General features: G+C 39.3%; 2 protein-coding genes across 6 annotated transcripts in view; one reads left to right on the forward strand and one right to left on the reverse strand.

Moving 5' to 3' along the window:
• Nucleotides 1–11,166, reverse strand: part of ERP44 (endoplasmic reticulum protein 44) — a 49,319-nt gene extending 38,153 nt beyond the window's left edge. Inside the window, exon 1 of the mRNA XM_042798121.1 lies at nt 10,985–11,166. Coding sequence (XP_042654055.1) covers nt 10,985–11,041 — 57 coding nt within the window. The 5' untranslated portion in view covers nt 11,042–11,166. The remainder of the gene's footprint in view (nt 1–10,984) is intronic.
• Nucleotides 11,167–11,204: 38 nt separating this feature from the next.
• INVS (inversin) overlaps nt 11,205–25,394 on the forward strand; it is a 99,960-nt gene continuing 85,770 nt past the window's right edge. The window contains exons 1-5 of one of the 5 annotated variants that reach the window (XM_033004311.2): nt 12,026–12,039; nt 12,780–12,856; nt 14,112–14,278; nt 15,089–15,258; nt 23,042–23,208. In XM_033004311.2, the coding sequence (XP_032860202.1) occupies nt 15,153–15,258; nt 23,042–23,208 (273 nt within the window). In that variant the 5' untranslated portion in view covers nt 12,026–12,039; nt 12,780–12,856; nt 14,112–14,278; nt 15,089–15,152. Of the gene's footprint in view, nt 11,348–11,863; nt 11,978–12,025; nt 12,040–12,779; nt 12,857–13,767; nt 14,279–15,088; nt 15,259–23,041; nt 23,209–25,394 lie in introns of those variants that run through there. The other 4 variants (XM_042798118.1, XM_033004312.2, XM_042798117.1 and 1 more) reach the window with 4 other exon arrangements.

A 25,394-nucleotide genomic window follows, 5' to 3' on the forward strand; every position in this document is an offset into this window, starting at 1 on the left:
ATCAGGAGCACCTCACGGGAGCAATGCCAGAAGCCCTATAATGAACCACAAGTTCAGAGCACAGAGAGATAACAGTAAATAGAGAATGGTGGGGAAAAATTAAAAAAAATAACATTATTCACCCTCTCAGTGAGAGCAGTGCAACTCTGAATTGTCACTACTTGATTCCAGACTGTGCCTGAACATTTTCATAATTTAGACTGCTGCCATCTCTGTTAATTAAGCAGCGTTTTTACTAGTGATGTAAGCTACTTTCATTGTAAGACTATGAAACAAAACTATATTAGTTCAAAACACTAATTAATGATCACTTCTGAGCTACACTTTTCAGATAAGCTTTTAAATTGGTACCAAAAAAAAATTTCCTATTATTTTTCTCTCAAGAGCCATATCTTAAATTTTATCAGGGAAATTTAAAACACTCAAAGGAAGCTACTGAAAGTAGATTTAAGGATTGCAGATACTAACTTACATGAGAACAGAGATAAAAATCTAAGTAAACTGAAATATGGATAATATATATAGTTTAGAAAAGTAAACTTTTCTTAGCCTTGACAGACAGTTTGATTTAGCCAAACAGTGCTATAACTGCACAGAGCTAGGTAAAAAGACCATCATATTAAAAAGAGGTAGTATAATTTTTTTTCTTCCACATACCTTGCCTTCTACTCCCATTTCAAGTGTCTGACAGGAATACTTGGTGTAGGTACATGTATTATTAATGTTGAAGAAATTTTTGCCAATAAAAATGGAAACAAAAAAAAATATTTACAATTTATAATGGCATCTTTGAAATTCCAAATTATGTTGATTTGACACTCCTAATCAGGAAAAAAACCTCACAGCTAATGGTTCCTACAACTGAACTTATCACACAAGCAAAGGAGTTGTAAGATTGTCACAGCTGCAGGGATATCTCAGTGGCCTGTTACCACAGCACTGAAAGATCCCAGAAAAATGGGTAAGTTAGTTCACAAACTGTTGAGAGGTTATTATTAGAAGACACAAAATATTCATTCAAAAAGTCCATTGCAGAGATGAAAAATCAAACCTCATTATCACAACATGCAGTTCAATGCACTCCATTTTTTCCATAAAGCTATTAGTAGCGGAATCGTGCACCCAAACACAATTTTAAAGCTTAAGTCTCTGGACACAAACCTATAGATCACTGTCTTTTATAGAAATGTTGAAGTCAGGGCTCAAAAAATGACGTGAGGCATGTCTAAAAAAATGTCACAGAAATAAGACCTGCAATTTATTTTACATTGACCTATTTCTAATTTTCAGTTATTTCTCTTGGCCTGAAAGGAAAAGGGCAATCTCCAGTCAGAGACATAATGCACTGGTTTCCTTGTATTAAATAAACATCCTCTTTGAGGTAACATAGTCCCTATACCTACAGAAGATGTAAATAGGTGTATGAAAAACTGCATTACTTCATGAATAATGCTTAGAGTGCTTCACATACTCAGAAATATGAACCTACCTTAAAGCGTGTTTCACAGCTTTAAAGCCATGAATTCAGCTCCCCAGGAAACTACTGAAAACTCTGAGTCTTTAGATATTTTATTTACCAAGCTTCTTCTCTTACACAAAAAACTAGAATTCCTCTGGAAAAAAAAAAAAAAAAAAGATATAGTTTGTGCAGCTTTTTAGGAAAAAAAACCCACAATAGTGGGTTCTGATAACTCTTTCTTTCTTTCTTTTACATATCTACCAGCTGCTTTGATTATCTGGCAACAACACAAGGATTCACTTTCAAGGAGGTGTAAAGCACATAAAATACAAACACAATCTCCAAAATTATCAGCACGAGTTAAACAGCTGTTGCTGTGTATGAAAGACAGCACTCTGGAGTTTCTGAACTTGTTAAAGCTGTAATCCAGCTATATGAAATAAAGGGTAGCTTGGTTTTGTCTTGTCAAGACTTTGATAAGCTAGCAAAGCAGAATAGTTTGCTGCCCCTTTTCACAAAGTCTAGGAAAAAGGTCTGCTCTCTATTTTGGGCGTTGCTATTACATGTAAAACCTATTACCAAAAACATTCATTGTAGAGCATTAAATCCTGGTGGTTGTATACTTCTAACTCCATTCCTTGTGTCACAGATCACATATGTAACCTTGAAATGCAAATAATTTCTCAACATTTTCCTCTGCGTTTTAAGGTAAGTCAAAGCCATTTTTGCACTTGAAATATTGTGGATATTATTTTGATGCATAGTAATAGAGAATAAATGGCAAGTCATTTCATATAAATACTTGAGTCTAAATAGAAGGCTCATTAGGAACCATGATTTGAGAGCCACATGGATCATTACAGAAAGCAACATATTATCCTGATATTCATTATGATCTTCTCTAGTCTTTCCTGGGCCCTTCGGTCTAGTCTTTACACATAGGGACACTGCAGAACAAGAAAAAAAGGAATTTTTAAATTTTATTTTAATAACATATACATATATGTGTGTATGTTTTGTTCATTCTTGGACTAATGAAAATAGATATTAAAATGAAACCAAAACTTTTATGGTGTTCTGTGGAAGGAGTGGCCATAGAATTCAGAATCTCTCCTTTAAAGCATAATCTTAGAGGAAGAAATCGAAAGTAGATACAGTGCTTTCACAGGAAACAGTATTTCCTGTATCACATGAACATTCGCCACCTTGGACTAACCTGAAGGATTGAATGTTTTAAGTTGATAACTGAATTTTCCACACGTGTGTCTACACACGTTCTACTGCTTTAAAAATAACACGCAATTCCTATTTTGGTAATTTTAATACATATTGAGATTATTGTTCAACAAGACAAAAATCAACTTATTTCAAGCAAAATGCTCAACTTCAACACCTATTCACTTTTAGCTGCTTATCTTTTTATTAACCATATAATCTATTTGCAATACTGAACACATTTTTGCTCTTCTGATCCAAAACCGAGTTATCTATCTCTTTATGATATCAAGAAAGGTGGAAACTTTAAGCAAAGACAAGCCTGTTCAGTTCCACCATTCTGGCTGGAACTTGGTTTAGAAGTAGGTATAAATTACTGAAACCAACTGCTCAAATGGAAAAATGAGGGCTATCATAAAAATGTATGACTAGCCCTCCATGACAGAAATACCTAAGAAGTAATTTAGATAAAACAGAAACTGTAGCCTTAGAGAAATCCACACTTCACATACTCTTATCAGAAGTTAAAGATGAAGTACCACAATCTTGTGGCTCCAGAGGTATGGGATCCACACTCCTCTAAACTATGAAGCTGAGGCACTGGGTTAAAAAAAAAAAAAAAAAAAAAAAAAAAGGCTGTAAAAGTCACAATTAGACAAGCAAAATACTTAAGTGAAAAATACAGCTAGGGTCATTCTCCTCACCCAGTCCACCCAAAGGGAAGCAAAACATACTGGTTTAACTGCCACTCTAAAGACAACAGAAGTGAAGACAAGCAGAAAAACCAGCCTCTGAAAACACTGTTTCAATTGTACCATTCCTACTAGTGCTGGTGCCTATTTGTACTTTCAAGTAACAAAGCACAGAAGCACAGCCACCCTGATTTGGCTCATGCTCCTTTGATGCTGAAGGCAGTAACAATTAGATTTAAACAATGGAGCAACACTCCCAGTCCAAAGCAGCACAGGTATGGATGACATTAGCAGTTCAAGTTCAATTCTTACCCTCTTCCAGTGTTTGCATTACACCGTCACGCTCTGCCCTGCAATCTCAGCCAGAACTAACCCACAGGTGAATACGCACACAACCACCCCCATGCATTAAGCTCAGATCTAGAGCTTTTAGCAATAATACTTCCAATATCACCAAGACCCTCCTTGTGCTACAGATTATTTTCTTCTTCCTTCAGTATGATTGAGATGCCACATTTCCTCAGACTACCTAATATTTCAGTAGGTTAAGGTTTTGTGCAACTATCAAAAGACAACTACAGTACTTTGTGACACAGCTGTCTAGTGTACAAAGCATTTGTCCATACATGAAAACCGTTTGAGACTCAGTCCTCTGTTGCTGCTGCTCCTCCCTCTTTTTCCGAGGAATCAATATGAGGAAGAACACCCTAGAGTTTCAAAATTATAAACTTCCTAAAATACAATGGAGTTTTGTTGCCTCAGCCTCCCATTCCCTTAATATCAGAACTCTGAACTTTAGAATAAATCCATTTGAAACATCATCTAAATTTATGTTACTTTCTTTTCTTTATGCCAGGTAAATTTGTGATGCACACTATGACAAACTTCTATTCTACACATACAAACTTCTACACATGCAAACTACTAATCACAGTATATTAAAGCTCATTGGCAATCCATTAGCTTGTCTCTAACAAATGCCTTGCCTCAATTTTTGGGTTAGTATTTATTGTTTGCTACCTCAAAACGACATATGAGAGGATAAAGGATAAGATCTTTCCAAATAAGCAGTAATAGAAATACTACCTCACAGATACATTACAATTGACATGTTGGCATTGGAAAAATCTCCCAATTTAAATGAGGGGAAAAACAACAAAAAAAGATAGATAACGTTTTATAATTAATCCATTGGCTACCTTCTACAGAAGAATACTGATTAAAGCAATGCTGCCTGAATCTGAAGAAAAAAATTCACCTTTGAGACCACAGCTGCATTGAGCTTGAAGAATAAGCAGTTAATTTCATACTGCGTAAGAGCTATTTTCTTTCTGCCCCAAAACAGCTGCTAAGGGCCTGCACAGTCAATTTATCCTGGATAACTCTGGACAGCAGAAGAGTAAATAATGCAGAGGACGGGATACATGCCACAGACATTCTGAAATGCACAAAAGAACATGATACAGAGATAACACCATTGCTGGTTTACCTTCTCCAAGAAATATTAACCCTGCCAGCTTCAGGCTGACTCCCACAAAAATATTCAAGCAAGTATTCCAGACTGGTCCTAAAAATAATATTAACACATTCACATGGTGCAGCACTTAAACTGGTAGTAAGTATCAGACACACTGGCTCCGCAGTTAACCAGCTCCCTGTAGTGAGCTTACTGTTCTCAACACAGAGGACTGCTGCAACCAAAATTGTTACCAAAATCCTCAGCAAGGAATCACAGCTATGTATTGGCTTATTTTAAAATAACGTTTAACAGCTACGTAACACTAATTATATGTACGTATGTGCACTGGTTTAGCAAATTCTGCTGGCCTATGTTGACAGAAAAAAAATAATTAAAAAGAAAAAGGCTGCTCCCATCTGCAATTATAAATTCTTAACCAAAGCAGTTTTAAATGTCATTCAAAGGTAATTCCTGAGAGGCCCGCACACTTGCTGAGCTCCCTTCACTAATTAATGGATCATTAGTAGGAAAGAACCCCTAACTATTCACCCCCTGCACCACATACTGTCTTAATTACCTTTGTGAAGCAACCAATTTGTCTTTCAGTCATTCTGTACAAAATCCCAAGTGAACTGACTCAACAGGGAAAAGAAAAAAAAAAAAAAAGAAAGTATCACATTTATGAAAATTCATAATTTTTATGACTGGCAAAGAATTTAAGAGGTGTTTCCAGCAAGATTTAAGAAAGGGGATTTCAATAAACTATAAGAGACAGAAGTGATAGACAGTGACTAAAGGAACAAAAAGCTCTTCTTAGGATTACAAATGTGGATACATCACTGAAAATCTTTCCCTTTGTGAAGCTTTTGAGAAAGTTAATTATATCATCACTTCATAATCATGACAGCTATGGGAAACAGCAAAACACTACCACAGCTGCTGTTTTCTTTTTCAAGACCATTGGAATGGGCACCTATTCCTTGCCTTTCAAAATACTTCCTTGCAAAGTTCCTAATGACCAAGTTCTCTCCATGTTTATGCCGAATTGACACACAAATCCACTTGGAGATGAAATGTAAGCTTTACTGCCAGTTATCTTACAACAGAGATTAGATTGCTTGTCTTCTTTCCACAAATCTATAAAAATAAAACCCAAAAAACCTGACACTGTTACAGACTTTTTTTTGGGATGCACCTCAATGAAGCACATACAGAAAACAGGCAAGAATCACTGGTGCCAGGCAAGACAGGAGACACACTGGCTGCAAAAAGTATGCTAAAACCACGTCATTTACTATACTCTATTTCTAGGGCTCCACCTTCTGCTCAGGTTCCTAGATGATAAACACCATTTAAGATACAAAGTTTCAGTGATTTACACTATCTTCCTTTGAAACTGAATGCAGCAAACCGCATACCTGAAGTCTTCCTGTGGCTTAGCATATCCCACAGGAATTTCGGTTCCAAAGTGAAGCAGCTGGGAGACTCCAACACATAAAACGAGGTAACTTACAACTTCCAGGAAACAAGCCATTGGTCTCTTCAGTGTTTCATTTCATTGCCACTGCTGATGAAACTTTCAGATATAGGTCACCAATGACTGGGGCTCACACTAATTCCCATCTGTAATCTCCTATGATACATCTTTTTTTAATAGAAAAATGTACCTTGCAGAACCCTGCATCAACTTGGAGGGAAGAGCATATATAGACAGCGGGGCTACTGAATCATAAACGGAACACACACCAGGTTTTCATAATAATCCCAAGTGAAGCTACTACTTATTAGAAAATGAGGTAAGCTTTAAGACTCAGAAAACAGCCTGACATTTCATTTTGTCAGAATAAGAGAGCACAAACACGCTCTTCCTAAGGTGTTGCCAAACATATTAAGAAGTAGGTGTTCTCAGTTTGTCCACGACACCATTCCAAACAAGCTACAAAGAAAAGGTATAGTAGTGGTGTTTTGAAACCTAATAAACCTCCACATATTGAAATACAAGAATTGGGAAATACTTTTACAGTTGTCTGAGGAAGGGAAAAAGAAAAAAGAACAAAAACCCACAGAGGACTTTCCCTTACTATCAGTTGGTGGTTTCCTCTAGCCACATCTATTGCTCAGGGACACTGCGCATGAGCCTCCCAGTGAAATACTGAGCAATGACAAATGTCTTTCAAATATATACAGAATATGCATGTGCAACAAAGTGTCTTGTTCTAGAAATTTCTTTATAAGCAAAGTATACACATCTGCAAGTAGAGGCAAACATACAGAACGGTTAGAGCAAAACCCAAGAACCACACCTTGCCCTAGAGGAGATTGTGATGAGCCACTGTCCGGTCAGCATTTATTCTACTGCCTTGGATTCATCTTAAAGATCTGTCCTACCTAGTATTAAGCAATACACCAACATGGCAGAAATACCTTACATCACTATGCATCTCTTATTCCAGTCTTGCAATCAGCTGTACACAATCCTCTGCAGCCTGTGCTGTGTGCTGCGCACTCTGCCACTCAGCTCCAGCACCGCAGAGGCAGGGGCCGTGCCAGCCCGTGCTTCCCCTGTCCTCCCTCCAGCCCCTTTTCATCTTCCAGCAGTCCAGTACCACGCTTGCACATGAGGCTGGAAAGTTGGAAGGGAAAAGGGTTGTTCTGGGACTGGTAGGTATCTTTCTAATGCTTTGCACTGCAATCTCCATCCTAGCAAGTGAGACCAGGGAGAAGAATATTACAGTAAGACCCAAAGCTTTCTAAAATTTTCATGATCTCCTACTGTCAAACTTCTTTTGTCTAAAGAACTTCGTTAGATATTGACATTGTAACTTTTCTTCCTTTTGTTGCATTTTAATTCCCCATCTAGAAAAGAAATACGCTTATCTAAGAGTCTGGAAATGTAAGTAATTTATTTTAACTTCATTAATATTACTAAGCAAGATCACCTTAGTAAACTGTTTTCACAACTACATATCACCGTATCCTGTCTGAGGAATCATCGACGTAACACTAATAGGATCACTTACCCACAAAATATGCCAACTGCCAGAGTCAAAGAGGCTCTGCTAGATGGCACGTCCTTTGGATGCAGAGCAGAATGCTCTCCCAAACCTTACCAACCAAGATCACGGTTACCTTGCTGGTCTTAAGTATTTATGGCAGTCAGTAACAAGAAAAATAAAGTTACCAGGACTTCAAAGCCAATCTGGTTATGACAGTCTGCGTAACTTATGTCTCAAACATTTGATAAAGAACTTTGGTAAAGACAATGATATCTGTGGAAACACCAGGGTGGCGCAAACAACTGGAAGATGTGGCTGGAAAGGAGGGTCCCACGAAGGTGTGACCACACTTTACTAAGGCTGAACTTCCCTGCCTTGAGCAACTCTGTAAAGAGCCAATAGAGAATCCGTTTTCACGACATGCACCAAGAAGAAAGGTCAGACAAGGGTCACACCTGCAAGGAGGTAGAAGTAACTCCCCGATGACCCCCAAGCCCACCAACCCATTTCCAGAAGACTCTGAAGGTACAAACTACGCATGAACCAAAGGCAAGAGGATTGCAGAAGCACAGATTGTGCATGACACCTAACTAGCCTAATGACTCCAAGGGCCCACCCGGAGGAGGGGCAAGAGATTGCAGAAAGACATGAATCGAATCGTATCCCCGAGCGGCACGCTCCTCCGGAACGGGACATCTAGGCTGGATGGATCAACATTGAAACCAGGACTAGTGAAATCTTTCTTTTTTGTTTGTCTGTCTTTTGCATACACGGCAAGGCTTGTCAGTGTGTGTTGTGTGACTTATGTTGGTATATGTTATAAGGTTTACCACTACTTGCAGAGGTTGCAAGGCTTACTGACAAAGCTTCACGCCAATATCTGTTGTGAGCAAATAAATAAAAGTTGAGTTTTTTTTGAATTGAAGAATCCCTGGTGTCATTTTACCTTAATCCTGACCAGGAATCAGTGAATCTTGAGTTGTCCCAAGAAATTGAGACGTGATACTGGTACACCCTACCAGATTCTCTGAATGCCACGATAAAATAGATGCCATACTTTGTAAAAGAGCTTTTCAGCTATTTAAAATAAAAAGGATCTCTCCTACTCCCATTGTGCTCAGGACAACTTTTCCAAAACTCTCAACATATCCACTAAAAGAAATGATTCATTGGCTTGATCCAAATATGTAACTAGGCACCTTATAACACGGGGCCATGTTTGATACAATGCTGAAGAATTACACAGATAACATCATACATTTTATTTTTTTAAAAAACAACTCTGACCTGTATTCTTCTTGAGATTTTATGTATGCAATTCTTTTTAATCACATTAGAAATTGCTTTAGGTGACCTGTAAACAAAGAAACAGCAACTAAAACATGGAGAGATTTCAGCTCTTAGCCATTTTCTCTGTTGTAGTTGGCACATAGATCTACCTGATGGATATTAAATTCGCATTGATCAACTGTACCATGAAGAAAAAAAAAGCTTTCATTAACTCGTGTCCATTTTTTCAAACTTGTACGTGCTTATTTAAATGGCATTTTAAACCAGTACACACTCCTTGGTTTTGCTCGCTGGAGTCTGTACTTAAAACAATGGTAAAAACCAACCTAGCGCATAAGCAACATTCTTGTTTTAATGCACAGATGTGGCTGGAAAACACTAGCTTCTTCACTTGAGTCTCTCGTATAGTGAGCTAGCACGCTATAAATAGTCATCTATATATAACGTGTTTTTTCAAACCCTACCAATCATGTGTATTTACTAACTGCGGAACTACGGCAAGTTTATAGTAATTTAACCAGAGCATATCTGGGTAGAAGCACAGATTTCAAAGGGATAACAAGTGCTTGTTCTGTTCAGTAAGTATTTGTCCTCACATTTATATAGTAATACAGCTACTGATGAATTAATTACTATGTACTTCCCTTTAGATTCCCAGAGCTCTGTCTACCTTTACCTCCAATTGCTCCTTCATTTGCTGGACACCTTTACTCTCCCAAATGTTTCAAACTGATTGATTAAGCACATTAGTATCTTAAGACCAAATCTTATTAAACTTGTTCACACAACTCCCCTTTAGCTCTGCAAGTCACTTATGCTATGAAAGGCCCAGAATCTGGCCCAATACAATTCTGGAAAAGTAAGAATCACTGTATTAGCCTGTTAAAAAAAAAAAAAAAAAAAAACCAAACCCAAAATTTGATAAATTAGAACACAGTCAACTTATCTCCACAAAACACACATCAGTGATTGAGTTTCTGGGCGTGCAAAGGCAGAAGGTGGCTTAGGTCACACATATAACACCAGCCTAAAAAAAATAATGCTGCAGTCTGGCAACTAAAGATAAATGTGACGACGGTGCAAGACAGATCGGGAACTTCTCCCAGCTTCGGCCCCGGCGCTCGGACGGGGCTACTTCCCCGCAGGCGGGCTGACGGGAAGAGCGCCCCAACGGCGCCGTGCTCGCTCGGGCCGGGGGACCCGGGGACCCGCTCCCCTCACTTGGAGGGCGGGAGCACCGAGAGGCGGGCGACGAGCGGGCTCCGGGGCGGCACCGCGCAGGCAGTTCCCTCCCGGCGGCCGCGACTCCCGCTACCGCCCGAGGGGCTGCGCGGCCCCGCTGCGCCAGGGCCCGCTCCCCCCCCCTTCCCCCCCCCGCCTCGCTTTCCCTCTTCAGTTCCTGAAAAGGGTGAGGCGCGACGCCGGGCTGCTCAGCGGAGGTGCCGGGGCCAGGCCCCGCCGCCCGCCAGGCTGATGCCACGGGCCCCGCGGCTCCCCCCGAGTCTCGGCCCAGTGAGCGCCGAGCCCGGGCCCGGCCCCGCCTCGCCGCCGGCCCGTTCCGGGTCCGCAGCCTATCAGCCTCGGCCACAACACCGGGCTCCGCCAACCGGGCCCGCTCCCGCAGTCGCCGCTCGCCTCCCCTCCCCCGCCGAGCAGGTGTCGGCGGAGCGGCCCCGGCCCCGGGGGACTCCCCCCGGCCCGAGGCAGGTCCCCGGCGCGCACAAGCGGGGCGAGCGGGAGGGCGCTGGCAGCCAGGAGGGAAGAGCTCCGGGGCCCGCCGGCCACCCCCACGCCGCCCAGCCCGAAGGCCGATGCTCCCCCGCGGCGGGGAGGCGGCGGAGGAGGGAAGGGCTGCGGGGAGCCGGCTGCTCACCAGGAGGAGGAGGAGGCAGCCAGGGTCAGGCAGGAGCGGGAGGATGGCGGGTCTCATGGTAGATCGGGCGCCCGGGAGGGGGAGAAACGCGGCTCCCACTCTCCGCGGCGGCTCCTCACTTCCCCCGTCGCCAGGAAACACCCGGGCAAGTTCCACCGCGGGGCCCCGCGCTCCCCGCCCCCGCCGCTCGCTTCCGGGGCCCGGCGCCGCGCGGGGCATGCCGGGAAGCGTAGTTCTGGCCCCGCCGCGGGGAGGGCGAGGCGGGAGGCGGTGCAGGAGCCGTCCCAGAACGCCCCGGGACGGCCCGGCCGGCCAGGGGCGGGGCCCCGGCGGCGGCGCGAGGGGGAGGCGGGTGGGGCCGAGGTGAGTTACGGGGCTCCGTGGCAGCGCCGGGGAGCGGGGGCGGCTGTCACCGCCCTGGCGCGGGGGGGGGGGGGGGGGGGGGGGGGTGTTTAACCCTTCCCGCCATGGTGGTACCGCGGCCTCTCCTGTTCCCCGTCGGACGCCGGGGCTCGTTACGGGGGGCCCGCGGCCCGCTCTGTCCGGGAGGGGGAGGGGTCGCTTCCAGCCCTCAGCGGTGGCGGGAAGCGCGCGGCAGCCCCCTTGGCGAGCCGTCCGTCCGTCCCCGCCCCGCGGAAGGTTGCCCGCGTTTATGTTGGCGTCGCGGGGTCCCGCCTCGGCCGCCGGGACCGAGAAGGGGGTTTTGGCTGTAGGGAGGGTGAGGGGTGTCAGGGCGCTGTGCGCGTTCGGGGGGGTCTTCTCGTCCTTGGGGCTGGGGAACCAGCTTCGTGCTTGCGAGGCGGGGGAGCGCAGCCTGGGTGAGGGGGCAGAGCGGCCGGTGGGAGGGTTGGGCAATGCCAGGTCGGTAACAGGGTTAAAGTGGAACGTCAGCGTTCGTTTTCGTCGCTTGACTCTTAGGCAGTTTTTGTCGCTTCCTGGCTTCTAAATACGGAAAGGAAGAATACCTGAAATTCAGTGCTTCATCCTCTTCAAGTACAACTTTGGACCTTACAGAATATATATATGCTCAGTCTTGCTGTAGTCTTGCATGCCAAGTGCGTGTTAAACCATGTAGCACATGATCCACCTTTGCAGCCTTTCCCCTTCTCTTTCTTTCCTCTTGTTCAGATTGCAGTTGAGTAGTGTAGTTTCCTTCATATAGCAGGCAAATTTATACAGCTGTAGGAATAACCGAGGAGAAAAAAAGTAGTGGTAAAGTAGGGGGAGGCACTGTGACTACTTGTAACTGACACTCAGTTTCATGTTGTCTGTTTTGGTTTCTTCAGATTTGCCTCAGTCGGAAATGCCTTATCTGCTTTTATCCAGTATAATGTAGAGAAGATAACAGCATAAACCATACTACTAGGCTGGGAGGAAAAGTTTAGCTTTGAATGAAACATATCAATTAGGTGTCCTAAAAAGTCAAAAAAGCAGTGTTATTGAGGGAGCAGAGGATACTTGGGAAGTGGAGAATGGTACATGTATTTTGAACAATGTGGATATTCTTTATCTTCCTTAAAAGAAAACAATGGTTAGCACTGGGAATGTTTGAAGGGCCGTTACACTGAAATCAAACCAATTATGCTTTATATCTTAAAGTATGTTTGGACTTGCGTAAGCTCTGTCCACCCTGTGTTGTCATATATGCGTCTGCATTTTCTTTGGCTTTCTTAAACACCAAGTCAAGTTGAGCTTTTCTGTAATTTGTTGTGGTGTATTGTGGCTCTAGAAGTTGAAATGTTGTTAACCTCCGGTCACATTAGACTTTGAACTCCTTTATGTTCTCTCCTCCTAGAAGTGAACTAAGCCATGAATCCATTAATGACACACTTCTGATTATGGGAAGGATCACCTACTTATGTGGTAAAACAAGTGGGTCAAAAAAATGTTTGATGGCTTTTCTGGAATGTAGAGAGGTTCATCAAATTCAGTATGGATGGAAGTATTCATGACTTCCAAGAGATAGTGAACGTCATCATTGTCATGTTATTCTGAGGTTCATGGACGAAGAGGAGAGGAGTAGGACAGGATCAAGTTGTTCCCTAAGTTTCACATGATCAGAAATGGCTCCAGAACTATTCATGAGAAAAAATACTTTTATAAGCTTATGTGAGGAGCTCGTCCTCACACTTCTGCACCAGGATTCTCAACGGAGTGCACCAGCGCTGGTGCAGAAGCAAGTAACTATTGCGCTGTAATAACTGGTCACTTCACACAGGTACAAATGCCATATGTGCTTGGTGTTGGCAAGTTGGTTGTTGGGTGACTAGGGTGATTTCTGACATAACTTTATGGGGGTGCCTGAAACAAAAGACAAAAGTTGAGTTTGGGGAAATTGCTTGCATTGTTATAGTGAGCCATTGCATGTTTCCACTACACATGCTCTCTAAGGAGCGATAAAGTTAGATGATACTGTGCTTAACCGAACGGAAGATGAGGTGAAAAATTCCCAGAATTCAGTAGACAGCCCCAGCAATACCTCCTCTTTTTTTTTTTTTTTCTGGTGTCTACAATTATTGTTTGCTTACTTCAGTTTGTTTTCCATTCCAAATGTGCAGTGTGGTAAGAGTTGAAAGTAGATGTTCAAATGTTTGATACTTTTGGAGAAAAATCAGGAAGTTTTCAGGTGTGCAGGCCTTCCTTAATTTCCAAAATAGTGTGTGAGCTGATCTGATCATTATGAAGATGAGCTGATCTGATCATTATGAAGATCAGCTGAGCTGATCATTATGAAGATCTTGACGAAGTGGTAGTTCAGCAAAGGTAGCAGTTCTAGTTCAGAAGAGGCTAGGAAGGCAACTAACTGTAGTGGTAGACGTGATTTGGAAGGAAATAGTGAAGAAAGAAGAGAGTGCCATTATACCACTGCATAAATCCCCGTTTTGCCCACAGATTGGATAACTAGTGGAATTCTCTGTCCATCTCAAAAAGGTTAGAACAGAGCTGTGAAAAGGTCCAAAAAAGGGTAGTTAAAATGGTCATGCATACAGAAAAGCTGCTGCTTGGGTAACAGTTAAGTAAGCTATGACTCTTTCAGCTAGAGGAAGATATGATCAGGGAGAATATGTTAAAAATCTGTAGAATAATTACTGATGGATAAGAATTGTTTATTTACTGTCCCTTCCAGTACAAGGATTAAGGGCCCTCAGATGGCAAGAGCCAGGACAAGATAGATGAAAGCAAGCAGTTTGTCCTTACAGTGTTTGGTTGTGGCAAGGAGCTTCTTGGCAGTGGATATTGTGGGTGCTACAAGTTTGCCCAATCTCAAAAGGAAACTGGACACATTTATAGTAGGTAAATGAATTGAAAAAATTAGCAGAATTTGCAGAGTACTAAATACACAGAAACCAAGTCCACTTCAGGAAGTGATTGAACTAGAAATAAGGTTGGGAGAGTATTTGGAAGAGGGGGACAAAATAATATTCTTATATATAATTATTATTTATAGATATATATAAAAGATAAAAATAAATAAATATTGCTCTGTTCTTTGGCATCTACCATTGGCTAGTTTGAGACAGGATTTAGAGCCAGACTTATGGTCTAATTCATTGTGGCTTTTCTTACACACACGTTTTCCCACTTCTGTTCAGGTTTGAAGAACACTTATGATCTAGAAAGCTGACCTGATTATTTCAGTTATGCCAGTTGGTCAAGTGAAAGCTACTACTTCAATTTATAAACCTTGTCCTACATATGTCCTTAGACCATGGTGGTAAAATACCACCAGATATCAAGTACTGGAGGAGTGTGTCAAGTGGATACTTGATAACAAACTTAATTGGTTACTGAACTGAAGCATGTAGCAACACTCTGAAGAACAGTCTGTTGGATTTGTAGATAAATACTATCCTATTTGCAGACTTCTGCAAAGCTCAATGGCTGAAATTAATGTTGAAGGCAACAAAACTATAATATGTATATATCTCTTTAATGTAGACATGTTCTGGCTGAATTTTGGCTAGAGGTAAATTTAATCCATGGAATAAGAAACATGTTTGTTCTGTTTTTAACAGAATAGTTTATTCTCTTTAGCATTGTTTGAGTCATTTTAATGACTCATAAAGTTCATTCTGTTTTATTGTTTTTGGTTTGTTCTTCTAGAACTGAATTCCTACAAAAAATGTTGGTGGTGCAGATCTGACCTATGGTAATACCTTGAAAGAGTATGAATATTTCAGCAAACTGCCTCTTCAGTGGTTCCTTGTTAGCATCTGAAGTGCATGCTGCTGCTGTTAATGGAGATAAGAGTACCCTCCAAAAACTAATAGCAGGTAAATGTTTTCATTGTAGATGCATTTGAATTACTTCAGAACTGAAGCTTTTTGCTTTTGACTGACTGCTCTGATATTTAAGATATGTTTTCATTTATTGATTATATGTATTTCTAGAATAAACGTAGTCCTAAAAATATGCTTTTTCTTACTTTTTATTACCTGTTGCCTTTGATTGGTATTTCTGTGCGAAGTAAAATAGAAAGTTGATAAGTGATACTACCAGAAGAGTTATTCAGGGCTTCTGTTTCAGGGAATTTGAAATTCTGGAGAAGTGTTTTGGGCTGAAATATTTTGGCTGCAGTTCCTTATTGTTGGAATTGCTTTTGTGGGAGATACAATAAACTTGTTTTTACAGATCATTTATTATAGTTTAAAGTCTTGTTACTGTATAGTATTTGAGGAGGGAATGAACCAGCCCTATTTGTTACTTTGATTCTGACACATTAATGGTGTTTCTCAAGACAAAAGTAAGGAAAGAGTCTGATCCTACCGAAGCTGAAGTAAAAAAAAATCCTATCCATTAAAAAGCCCAGGATTTTTCTTTCCGTCTCTGTCTGAGAACAGTATGGCATGCCAGGTTAGTAGTTTTCAAAAGCAGAATGTGTTCTGTGTTCCAAAACTGCGTTACACGCATTTGGAAGGCTGTCATATGATATGTGAAACTTTGATTTTCAGAGTTTCCGATTAAATGCAATTCCAGCTGATACTGTAGAAGTTTTATTTGATAAGCCTATTTTGAAAATCCCATTCCTGGAGCTTGGTAAGGGTGAAGGACTGTGAAATAATATGAAACTTAGCCTGTTTTTATGCCATTAACTGTCAATTTTAAAAGGTGTAAAGGATTTAATGGTGATCACATTAAATCAACAGTCAAGTTTCTTTTATGAATCTTCTGCTAACCTGTATTGAAGACAAGATAGTAAGCTGTGTGGATCTATTCTCTAAGCTCTATAGAAAGCAGTAAATGGTTCTTCTTTACAAGGTCTACCTAATTCTCTCAAAAGAGGATTAGAAGTGATGTGACTCAGGAGAAAAAAATTTGAAGGAACTGAGTTTATAGAAGCTCCCATGGTTGAAAAATTATTTTTTGTTGGGCCTTCAACTTTATTTTGTCATATGCTGGCTCAAACATATATTGTTTGCATTTAATGCTATCTGTTCACTCTTTTGTAGGACATTTTATAAACAGATGAGCAGTTGATACAGAGATACTTCTAGAAATCTGTGGGATGCAACTACAAAGTAGTTTTAAATACCTGTTTGTTTTTTTTTTTAAAAAAACCCCTTCTTCTGAATGTGGAGGGGGAAAAAAGGTCTGAGCTTTCAAATTCTGGCTAACAATCAGAAGCAATAGCAAATAGTTTTTGCTAACTTGAGTTTTAGTTCAGTTTTGTTAATCTCCCAGCCAAAAGATGTGTTTCAAAAACATAAAGGAACAAGTACTTCTGTGTTGCTGATACACCTTGTCAAATGTACCACAGACCAGCTTTTAGAACCAGATAAGGATATCACTGTTCTTTTAATGGTAATCATGGAGCAACAAAATAAAAATGCTTTGTGTTATTTTTACATGGGAAAGAAAACTTAATAATCCTTGCAGGCTTTGCTTATAGCAAAATTTGGCTTTTCTGCTTTGTCGTGTTTTGACAGGATATGACACAGACCTTACTTTTGCCAGGACAGGACCAAAAAAAAAGTATTGCCTAGCAGAAGAAGAATGCATCAGAGTCATATTGTTAGCTATGTACCGGGCACTGCTGAAAGTATAACTTGGTGCCAGAAGTAAATTGAGCAATTGGTGTTATTCACTGAACTTCATGACTGCACGTAGCAGCGGCATCTAATTCAGGACAGTACTTCAGTGTTACGGGTGTGCGTGCTATATCGCTTAACAGCATTCTCCTAACACAGCCAAGCTTTGCATCTTGATTATGTAGCTAGCAGTATATGCAGTAACATGAAGTCTGACTTTCTCCTTCTTTTAGGGAGGGCTTTGTACTCCTAATTTCATTATTACTTTCCTCTTTGAGTTTTCCTTATTCAGTTATTAACATAGGAGGGACACAGAAGCTGGTTAAACAGTGTCTTAAAGCAGCCTCTAACCTGCTTGGTGATTATTCCTTTTCCCATCTGTAGCTTGATGGAGCCTGAGTGACTGTATAAAAACATATATGTTGTATTTGCATATAATTCATGAGTGTGGGGGCATCTGTCGCCCTACAGCCTGTGATTTTAAAGGAGCAGGTGTTTGAAATAATACAGTGCGTTCTGGATACTATGTTCCTTTTGGCATCCTGTGCCAATAAGAGGCATAAATAGAATCAAAGGTAAGTAGAAAATTTGTATAGAGAAAGTGGGTTTTGGAACAAAGTGTCCCTTTATGTTAACCACTGCTGATGCTTTATTGCAGGACTTTTCAAACAGCCTATGGGTTAAATGCCGTAAAGTACAGTACATGCCAAGTATTTATTGTATGACTAGTGCTCTAACAAAAGTGTGCTAATTGTTTGCACTGTGTGAGTTGCCTAGTACTGTATCACATTGTTTCAGAATTGTATGATCTCAGGCTTTGGGGAATACTCACAGTATTTTATTTTCTATGTTTTATACAATACTGAACATGTCTTTAATTAACAGTTCTTCATGTTAAACCCCATCTGTATGTTTTTATATATGAATTTAATCATACAGATGTAAAAAGGAAGAAAAAGTTAACTTAATGTTTGGAGAGTCATTTTGCATTTAATGCTTTTATATAGAGTTTTGGGAAGATGCATCTAATTGTTTTAATTGTTTATAAGAGCCCAATAATGTGTGTAATAGTCATACTGAAGTCTGTTTAGTCCAGCTCCTCATTCTAAACCCCTTATCATGTATTGCTTGCATACATGAGCTTCTAAGCCTCTGATGTGATATTTCATTGTGAATGTCAACTATACATTCTGGGTTGCAAATATGCAGTTGGATGGTTTTGTTTGACTTTCCTCTCTGCTTCTCTCTTCCATGTTCTGCAATATAGTTGGTTGAATAAAACTCCAATCACATATTACAAAAGGCAGGATTCTTGCAAGTAACAAGAGGTGGTTTGTCTTAATAATTAAGCAGAATTCATGTCTTCCTCCTGGCCTTTCTTCTCTTCTGGTTTGAAAAATGTGTAGAAATGTTAGAGGCTGATGTGACTGCTTGCACAGACTGTGAGGAAGTGTTGAGATAAATATGAGAGTTAAATTTTGGAATTGGGCCACTTGATTCCATGGTGTTTGTGACCTCCATTGCCAACAAGCTTATGTAATGCATAATATGATGGGATGAGGATGTTGATCTTGAAAGGGAGAGCGATCAGACAAGTGTCCTTTCTTAGGCAGATGTGTAGAAGAAAATTTAATTTTGCCATGGCACATTTTAGATACACTAATACGCGAATGTTTCGAAGGCTACCTGTGCTTTCTTGACTGCAGAAAAGAATAATTTACTGCAACTGTGAAGTCCACAAGGCGTTGTGGTTAGTGAATTTTAGCAGCTTAGTCCCCCTCAGCACCTCATGGTGATATAGTAGCTCCTAGTCCTTGTCCTGTCTCTTAGCCTGAGTACAGAGACATCCTTTTAGGGAAATGCCCGCAGGACTTTAACCATTCTAAGGGCCTTACAGGGTCTTGTAAGCAAACAAAATAATAACCACAAGAAATGTACAAAACAGTAACAAGAAGAAACCTGCTGCTAGCTGAGGATAGTTTCTTTGCCTTAAAAGCCAGTGCAGCATCTTCAGGCCAATTACTGGCATCAAGTTTTGAAGGTCTTGCTCATTTTTCACTCAGACTCTATGCAGTCATGGAAACTCAGTCATCAGCTCCATCACTCTTTGGGAGCTGTAAATGAAAACAGGTGTCTGTTGCTCTGCCTACTTGAGTTGTACTTGACCTTCAGGCCATTTTTGCTTGTCTTGACCTTACCCGCTTCTTTCTTTTAGTCTCTACATTCTGAATATCCTCTAACATTATATATCAGAAGGGGAACTTGGAATTTGAGGGAGAGGGACTAGTTTTGCACACTGCTGATTTAAGAACCAGTGTTATATGAGCGTAAGCCGTGTGCATGTGTCTTATTGGGAGAAATACATGTTTATGTATTTCTTCTTAAATTTACTAAAAGTGATGGGAATTGCACAATCACATATATTTTTAAGACACTATTGAGGCTTGTTAACACTGAACAGTGAAACATGGTTTAGTGAAGGCTAAATTACCAGACTGAACTACTATTGGAAGAGCACCTGATTGTACTTAGCTAATTAGAGAAACTGGCTTGTTGACTGGGAGCAGTGTCATGTTAAATTATGCTTTGGACCTCAGTATCTGTATGGTTGTTCATAACTGGCTTGATGTTTCTGTACTATGCTCTGTTGAACAGAAAAAGCATTTATTGTTAGCTAAAATGTCGAGATGTAAGACATTGACGGCTTCACAGTATGTACATATAACTTTTAAAATACTTTTTTCTAATAGTAGAGGAAAGAATTATCTTGAAACCACATCCAGTTTGCAGTTAAATTTTGATACTGTGAAATGAAAGTCTCGCAAATGTTTTTGCAAGTTATGGAAAATAAAAATTTTTGATTCCCATTTAACTCGTGTTACATTCTTAATTATTTCCTAATGGCCATGGTATTAATTAAACAAGTGACTTTTTTTTATATATATATACTGCTTTTTAATGCACTTAGTAAATATCACTATTTGTACTTTTGAGCAGAAATAATTAGTCTTCAATAATGAAAATGACTGTTAAATAAATATTTAAAGACAATATGTGAGCTTTTTTCTCAAAAACTGTTGGTAAAAATTAGAATTTTAAAACAGTATGAAATATGTAAATAGTGTTAGTAAAAAGAAAGTTAGTAAAAGGTTTTTTATTTTTTCACATCAAAATGTAGCTATATATAATAGGAAATAAATAATAATCCAATTATATTTCAACTTGCCAAGCTTGTAACTCCCCTTTAGAAACATTGCAAATTACTTGAAGTCTTAAAAATTACTTTTAAAAATGCCACCATAAAATTAAGCTTTTTTGATATCTTTTGTTTTGTTGCAAAGAATAATAAATAAGATGCATCCAATACTTCACCTTCTCCCATTCTAAGCAAAGTTCAGACCAGAATCTTATGCAGTTTCTATGCAAAGCCACACAGAAAAAAAATCACCTGTGTAAATTTACAAATGTAGTTTTCTATTTTTTGGTTTATTATTTGATTTTTCTTTTGTATAAAAATGTTCTTTGGTCATTTATTTATTGAAAAAAATCCAAGACTCAGCTGTTATGCTCATTATAAGAAGGTTTCTAATTGAAAAAATTAGGAAAAGCTGACAACGGTAAGTGCAGTTTCCAGTGGCTTATCTACAGAAGGTGGAATCGTTAACTATTTTGTATCTTCATTTATGTAGTCATACAGTAGGAAAAGATAGCATCCTATTCAAACCTGTGCAAGTTTCATAGAAACCCAAAACAAACATATGCATTTTTCTACATACATAGAAGTCTAAAAAAATTAGATAGAAAAATGAGGATGTCATGTTTTCAGTGAGGCTGCTGGTCGCATGGTGAGAATGTAAAATTTGTGGAGAGGAAGGCATTGATGTGGACAATATTTTTTTGTATACTTTGTATTCTGATATATCTGTGAAAGCTGTGTAGGTGGAGAAGTAGTGATACCCATTTAAAAACCAAAGCAGAAAACAAGTCTTGGATTCCAACATGATTAACAAACAACCATATAAATCAATCTTAAACACACACAAAAAATGCTTAATGATTGCATTTACAGGTCTAAATAAGAAACGGTAGTACTAACATTTTATTACTGTTCATGTGACCAGATGGTGAGATGTGTGACGTGCTAAGGGAGATCAGAGAATCTGAATTAACATGAAATAAAATAATAATGACGGTTACTTTCATGTGTTTTGTGTAAATGGCTATTGAGGATATGATCCTAAAACTAAAGTGTTAGAAATCATTAATGGTCTGTGAGCAGAAATTTTGGTGAACTCAGAACAGAACCAGCTCTTGAGTAGCTCTCAACTCACGTGTAGGACTGAGATTTTGTAACTCTTGACCCGAGTATATGTGGGTGAGCAAGAGCAGCCAGCTATAGTTGCGTACTTTAAATATGGTGAAGGACATTAAAATGAAAACACTTGCTACAAAGAACCTAAAGATGTGTCTGAAGAGTAGACTCCTTGCTTGCAATGCGAAATGAATGCAGAAGTACTTAACAAAAGAAAAAGTTTAGGAACGTCAAAGGGAAGCAAGCATGTCTAAACAGCAGTGTGAGGGTGGGTATTAAAAAGCAGGGTGTTCTTCAAACACCAATCCACTGAAGCTAGTGCTTTGTCAAGGTGAAGGTACAGTCAGAGAAGACAAGGTCATGGGTGAAGAACAAAAAGACTTTTTCTATATCTGCATTAACAGAAGAGTTCAGAAAGATTCTTAAACTGTTTTTTTTTTTGCAGAGCAGAAAGAGTTTTCTCAGTGCAAATCACAATTTCTAAGCAACAGAAGGTGTTACAGAATGAATCATGAGAATGACATGGTATTCACTCAACAGTTTTAAAGGAACTCGGAAATGGGGTGAATGAGCAAATGACTACTCTAACTTGCAATATCCTGCTTAACTGTTTTGTGAGAGTTGGTTGGTAGGGAATGGATTTTAATTCTTGATACTCCCCTTGATTCACATTTAATCTGCTTGACACTTCTGCTGGGTGAAACAATAGAAATTATAATTAAGAATAAAATTACTGGATATGTAGATAAGTACAATATGCCGGGGGAAGGTGAAGATTGTGTTTGTAAAGGAGAAACATGCTTCTGCTGGAGTTCTTTTGAAGCATCAACAATCATGCAAACAAGGGAATATTTAAAAAGAAAAAATAATTTACCTGTTAAAGTTCAATGTTCCTTGAGTAATTGTAGACACTGTTGCTATATGGGAGATATATTTAGAGTTGGAATATGTAGGATAGTTGATGCCCATGAATTTATTGGTGCTAGTTTCTTTGTGGTGACATAATAGAAATACAGAACTTTATAGTGAAGTCTGCATACTGGTTTGCTTGTGGGTTTTTTTGACTGTGAATAGGAATAGGGTTTTGGTTGTTTTTTGGGTTTGGTTTTTTATTTTTTTTTAATGGGACCTCAAACTTCTTACTTAGTTTAATTTCTGCCTTACTAACCTTATCAATTCAAGAAAGCCTGAGAAGTATTTTAGTAGTTTCCATATTGTAAGGCACTATGAAGTAAATAATAGTACTGATGTAATAGACGTGTTTATGCTTTTTAAATAAACATTGCTGTAAGTAGGCTTCAAAGCTTGTTTTAGTTATGATGTTTACAGGTTTCAAAAGGACTGTTAGGTTTATGTGCTGTTGATATTTTTTTCATGCAACCTTTGCAGCCAAGATCTGTATAACTATTTTAAAATTATTTATAATTATGCCACTGCAGAATGTTACTGGTGGTAGGTGTATTTGTGGAACTAATGTTTTCCGAATATACTTTTTTCTGTAAACACATTTTGAAATGTCCTATAAATATCAGTAAAAATATGGTAAAAACTAGTAACTTTGAGGTTATCGTATACTCCTTTTTTTTATCACTACTTTGATCACCCCCTTCATTTATAATAAGATACCCTTTGAATTAAAATTTCTATTAGTTAGATACTCATAGACTTAACTGTTTAATGGGGGGGTTGGTTTTGTTTTTTTTTTTATTTTTTCAGGAAACTCTGAGCTGAAAGATAAAGAGGACCAGTTTGGAAGAACTCCACTCATGTACTGTGTATTGGCTGACAGACTGGACTGTGCAGAGGCATTGCTGAAGGCTGGAGCCAATGTTAATAGAGCTGATCGTAGCCGAAGAACTGCTCTCCATCTTGCTGCACAAAAGGTAAGTGTGTAGCCATTGTATAAACTTGCAGTATTCACAACATGTCTGAAGAGGATTTTCTTGTATTGAGTATGGATGTTGTATCTCTAGAGGCTTTCACTGGTTTAGAGGCAAATAATGCTATGAGTTTTTTAAAAAGTTGGCCCATCCCAAAGTAAACCTTTGGAGGGTTAATTTTTATTTTTTAGTGTTTTTACTGAGTATATTTGTAGCTGTCTGCAGAGACAGTATAATTCGTTTCTGTTTTAAGAAGTTGTACTTTGTAGGAAAAATAGTCCTTGTCTGTTGTGGGATACCAGTTCTAAGTAAAGACTGAATTTTGTACACTCTGGTACTCCATAGGATGTTACCATTCATTTCAGTGGAATTCAGGCCATACACTGTTAATTATTAACGCCATGTCTGAGAATTTCAAGGTTATGGAACACCAAATCATCTCCAGGACCAGGAGAAAAATGTATTACTGTCTGTTTTTCCTTCTACAATTTCACTTTATAATATTGTCTAGTTACATTTTTCCACTGGAGAAGTGCTAAAGAAAGTATTCAACAATAAAATAAAAGGTAATTTAATGTATAACTTCAGAGCTGCAATAGCTTTTAAGTGTGTTTAGGTCTGGGGGAAGTGTCCACAGTTAGAGGAGACTTGAGCAAGCTGCTGATGGGAGGAGAAGGAAAGAAAGAGGGGATTGGCTAGCTAACCAAGACCTTTGAGTTCATAAACTATGAAAAAGACTCCACAGAGAAGATTAAAAACTCAGACTGAAAGAAACAGCTTTTTACTTACTATTTTACTTTTTGTAGTATGTTTAAAACTGTAGCTGCCCAAAAGTTAGAGTTGTTTTGGCTATTTAAGCTGTGTCTTTTGGTACCATTTAGAGTGCCTGCCATGATTTTCGTAGCAAGCCATTTCTATTTATAATATCTTGTTACCTGTTCATAATCATTCACATTGTTCAGATGTTTCATATGCTTTTTAATACACTGTGCAAACTTTTTTTTCTCTCCTTTTAGTTAGGTTTACGTAAAGGTAGCTATGGTGTGGTCATAGTATTTAGTAAGGAGCAATTGAATAGAGAGCCATTTGGGAAGAATATAATAAGGTGACATTCTTCAGTTACACTTGCATGCGAGTCCATAGGGAATGTGTGGTCTGTGTTACTGCATCCCTTATTGGGAATTAAGTGTTCATTTAGTATTTTAAATTTACAAATTCCTTAGGTAAAAATGTTAAATGTTAAAAACTAGTGTGAATGCATTCTTGAAATGTGTACAGTAATGAACTACGTTAATTGATTACCATTGTAATTAGTTACAGCAGGTTATACTTCTATTTAGTTACATACCACAACAACCTGATGAAATATTTCAGTCATCATCATGACCTTGTCTCCAGTGTGCCGGAGTTAACTTCATGTTTCTAAGTGACCAGTTCACTGTGAATGTTGTTGTTTCAGAGAGAGGTATATCATAAACATAACAATGTCAGAGACTTAAAAAATTGCTCTAAGATACTATACTTGTCTGGTATTCACACAGGCTTTAGATTTTATAATCTGATGGGCACATGAACATTTTAATCATATTAAGAACTTAATTTTTAAAATTACATTTTTCCCAGCTCTTAAAAATACTTTTTAGCATATTAAAACAATATAAATTACTGTTTAAATCTTTGTCTGTAGGCTCATATTGTGGGTATTTGTATTGCAGCTATTCAAGGCAAGAGATATTTTGACTTGGCATAATATCCATTAACTGCATGTGCTCTCCATTTCCTTTATGTCTTGCTGCAATCATGAAAGGGCAGTTGGTGCCAGATGATGCTTGGACCATCTTAGATGTGTTTTCAGTTGACAGTGTAGCTGAAAAAAAAAAAAAAGGGTAATGCCTTCACCTCATTCTATTTAGCAGATTTTATGCAGTCACCCACTTACTGTGTATGTACCAGACAGATGTGATTCATCCCGCAGCCACCTAAGTGCTTGTGCCACCATAGTGCTGGGGTGGCAAAAAGTGGTCAGGAGGCAGCCTTGCAGCTGCTTTCCATTTGGCTGACTTCGCTGTCCTGTAAAACTGCATTCTGTGTCTTCCAAGCAGTTCCTCACTACTGATGTCAGCTTGCAAAATTAACATTTTATGTGTGCAAAATTTTGTCTTCAGTCTTTCCTTATTAACATTTTCTGC

This window comes from Tyto alba, unplaced genomic scaffold (assembly GCF_018691265.1).
Source record: "Tyto alba isolate M040663 unplaced genomic scaffold, T.alba_DEE_v4.0 Super-Scaffold_27, whole genome shotgun sequence".
In the NCBI taxonomy this organism is placed as follows: Eukaryota; Metazoa; Chordata; class Aves; order Strigiformes; family Tytonidae; genus Tyto; species Tyto alba.